Source organism: Parasteatoda tepidariorum, chromosome 2 (genome assembly GCF_982258835.1).
Source record: "Parasteatoda tepidariorum strain Cologne lab strain chromosome 2, Ptep-v5.0, whole genome shotgun sequence".
NCBI lineage: Eukaryota > Metazoa > Arthropoda > Arachnida > Araneae > Theridiidae > Parasteatoda > Parasteatoda tepidariorum.
The window spans coordinates 11329832-11333800 of NC_141756.1; the positions used below are offsets into that span (position 1 = coordinate 11329832).

General features: G+C 32.0%; 1 protein-coding gene across 1 annotated transcript; it reads right to left on the reverse strand.

Annotated features, from left to right (window-relative positions):
* Positions 1 to 3083: 3083 nt before the first annotated feature.
* Positions 3084 to 3440, reverse strand: LOC147814535 (general transcription factor II-I repeat domain-containing protein 2-like). Its single transcript, XM_087156460.1, has one exon. The coding sequence runs from the start codon at positions 3438 to 3440 to the stop codon at positions 3084 to 3086; it is 357 nt and encodes a 118-aa protein (XP_087012586.1).
* Between the last annotated feature and the right edge of the window lie 529 nt (positions 3441 to 3969).

The window sequence follows — 3969 nt, forward strand, 5'->3', positions numbered from 1 at the left end:
GTTGGGAATTCGCTTTCCCTTTCGAAAAACTTGCTTCGTCATCTCCGTAGTTTTTGAGAAAGAAAATGGGATACATTTATTTAAATGATTTACAATTAAATAAATAAATAAGGGAATTTATACATTATTTTGTCGAAATAAGTAAATACCCAATAAAAGACAAGAATATAAACCAAGCAAATTTTTTCGAAATATCTCTGAATTATTTTGCTAATATGGCTTACAAAATTAGTTTAAATTAAAATCTAAAGTTAATCAGTTCAAATATATTTATGAATACACAATTGGCTTGATATCATAATGTTATCACAACTGTTCCGTGTTATGTAAATTTGTTTTGTTGAAGATTTTTAAACAGTTTGTATTTTTTTTAAATGCTAACTTAACTGAAATATGTAGCGAAAAAACTTTTTGAATGATATTTAGTGAATTTCACAAAATCAGCTTAATGTATTTTCACCTGGTAAGATTTGTGCAAAATTATTTTTGGAATAAACAGTCTCAATTTAAGACTTGGTATACGGCAAAAAAAGAATTTAGTAAAATTTTAAAATCCCCCCTTTATGACAATTCTGGTAAAAAATAAATAAATAATAATTTTGGTAATAAAACTAAATTTTAATGTATTTAAACCATTAATTTGTTAATTTTTCTGTTCATATAGTAACGGTTTACCGGATATTCTGAATTTCCGAATTATAATTCTCATTACGACACATTTAGTGAAAAATTACAAAACTGAAAGGTAAATTTTAACGAATAAATGGTTTTTATGCTATGCTTTCAGCTATCATGATAAAATTACCAAATATTACACATTTTCATATTTACACATTTTCATATAAATGCAACAAAACCATTTTTTATTGTTAAATCATTAATGATTTCCAAGGCAATTTAAGTACAGCCACAGTTAACAGTAAAATTACCAAAACATTTAGTGTAGTTTTCACCACATTTTTTCCCTTCCGTGTAGATAGTTTTAACTTGAGGAAAGACTATAAACTTTTGCTGAACAATCACAGTAGACCATATTTTGTTTCTTAACAGAAAGCTGTGGGTGTTTTTGAAACGTAATTCATCACGTTTTGCCATCAAATGTAATTTAAATTACGTAAATCAGAAATAATATAATTTTCTTGAACCCGTCCATTCGCAGACAACAGGAAAAAACTCTATATCGACTTTTGCGTTTAAATAGGCCCCAAGGTTTTTGGCGACTACCATGCATTGAATCGTAAAATTAAAATAAGAAAAATACCACTATAAAAGTAAACTTCAAAGGCTAAAACTCCTAAGCACTCAAACTTCTATGTAAATATGTCTTATTACACGTAAAAGAACCAGACACTGGCACTTTATCTCCTTGGCGATAGCAGCATGCGCAGTCAAGATCTGATATGGGCATGTCCCCAATATCAATAGTGACACAATTATTCTAGTATACAGTTAGCGGAATAATTGCATATTTTAGGTTGCATAGTTTAAACATATTAACTTAAGCTGAACTATTATTTTAAGGTCACATGCTTTTATTAACTATTGATGTTCAGAAGTGAGTGAACAAAATACACAAGAAACAGAATATTACTTTAGAGCAGGGGTCTCCAAACTACGGCCCGAGGGCCACATCCGGCCCGCGGACAGATTTTGTCCGGCCCTCGGAGAGCTAGCATACTTGAAAACTCCTTTTAGAGAACATATTTTTTATAGCAAATTAAATTTAGTTTACTGAAGTGTTCTAATTTTATGTTGAATAATTATTAATATGACATCTACATTGATATGGTCATGGGCTAACTACTCATAACATTGTTGTAGGCTTATTGTTATTATTTTTGTGATAAGTTGGATAAAGAAACACAGAATTGTAATGAGTAAAGACATGTATAATATGCAAAAAATTTAACTTCAGTATGTAATAACTAATTGAAATGAATCCAACTAACATTTTATACATTTTAAATAAAAACATAACTTATAACAAGCATAATGACATATGAAATACTAATGAGATTTATGTAATTGAGATTTTCCACTGACAATAGTTTGTAGTTGTGGACTAATTTTACTTGTACCAATTATAAAAGAGATTAAGATGCTCATAAGTTAATTTAGATCTGTAAACATTTTTTGTGTACTTCATTTTGGAGAAGGTCTTCTCACACAAATAAGTAGTACCAAAAACAGAAAACAGCCCACGAGCAAATTTATACAAATTATCAAATTGTGTCAATGGAAGACTCTTATAAAATTCCAACAAAGATGAGTTTTGATATTTGTTCTTAATTATATCACTGCACTGTAGATCAATCATTTCCATTTGAAGTTCCGGGGCTAGGGTTTCAATGCCAGTATCAAAAGGAGTCTGAAAAATCTTAATTTAAATCGCAATGGCATCAAAGTCCGAGAAACGAGTATCAAAATTTATTTTCAAAGCACTCAAAGTTTCGATTGCAAAATCGATAGGAAACTCAGTCTCAGTGGTGTGGCTGAATATTTCACATGTTTTAAAATGTGAAAAACATTTACTTCGTAGTTGTGATTGAAACAGTATCAATTTCTTCCGGAATGATTTGATATTAGTGTATAAATCAGGAAGATGCTGGTTTTCTCCTTGCAATCTCAAATTCAGTTCGTTCACATGTTTTGTCAAATCAACATAGAATGCTAACTTCCACTGCCATGCGTTGTTTTGTAATTCAGTAAGATGGCGATGCTTTTCATTCAAAAAAAATTTCGATCACTGCTCGAAGTTCAAAAAAGCGCTGAAGGACTTTCCCGCAACTAAGCCAACGTACGGCAGTATGATAAGGTAAGTCATTTTCTCCAATCTCTGCAATAAATTGTCGGTGATTCAGCCCAAAAGATCTGATAAAATTAACAGTTGATATGACTGGCTTCAGAACTTCAGACATATCCAAACATTTTCCGCACAAAGACTCTTGATGAATGATACAATGTAAGACTAATGGTTTTGAACCACCGTCATTTTCTACAGCCTTTGACACAAGAGCGACCACTCCTTTATCTTTCCCACTCATGTTTTTGCCTCCATCAGTTGTAATACATTTCAAGTTTTTTCATCGAAGGTTCTTTTGATTAATTGCCATTTCAACTCCTTTAAAAATATCTGTACCAGTAGCCGTGCCATGAATACTATACATATAAAGAAGTTCTTCATGCACTCCATAGCTTTTATCTACTCCTCGAATGTAAATCAACACCTGAGCAGTATCTGACGCATCCATTGACTCATCCAAGGCCAAAGAAAACCACTCAACATGTCCATTTTTGTCGAACAGTTGAGAGGATATATTTTCAACGATGTTTTCTACCCTTCGAGCCACAGTGTTTGCTGACATACTGACAGTTTTTAATAAATTTACCTTTTCAGGGCACATTTCTTCGGCTACTGCAATTATGCATTCTTTGATCATTTCTCCATCGGTGAATGGTTTTTCACGTTTTGCAATTTCAAGAGCCACACGAAGCTGGCACGAGTTGCAGCCTCTTGTTCAGTTTTGAGTTTTGTAAATGAAGATTGCTGCTATTTCAATCCACGCTTCATAGCTTCGAATTTTTCTGTCCGCAAACTTCCTGTATATTTTGAGTAATTTTGAAAATGTTTTGTTTCATAATGACGTTTAATGCTATATTTTTTTAGAACGGCTATGCTTTCATTGCAAATCAAACATAGCGCCTTGTTACTGGACTCAATTACGAAATACTGAATGTTCCACTGATCTTTGAATTTTCTGCATTCACTATCAATTTTTCGCTTCTTTTCCATACTACTAAATCACACACAAGAGCAACAATTCAAATCAAAATACTGTTACAAAGATGTCTTAAACTTAAACACGCACAAACACGTTTTAAGGAGGTACGCACTATTTTATTTCACAACAGTGTCATAGGAACTGACTTGTGGTTGCGCCACTAGCCTTCTTATATATTCCAATTACT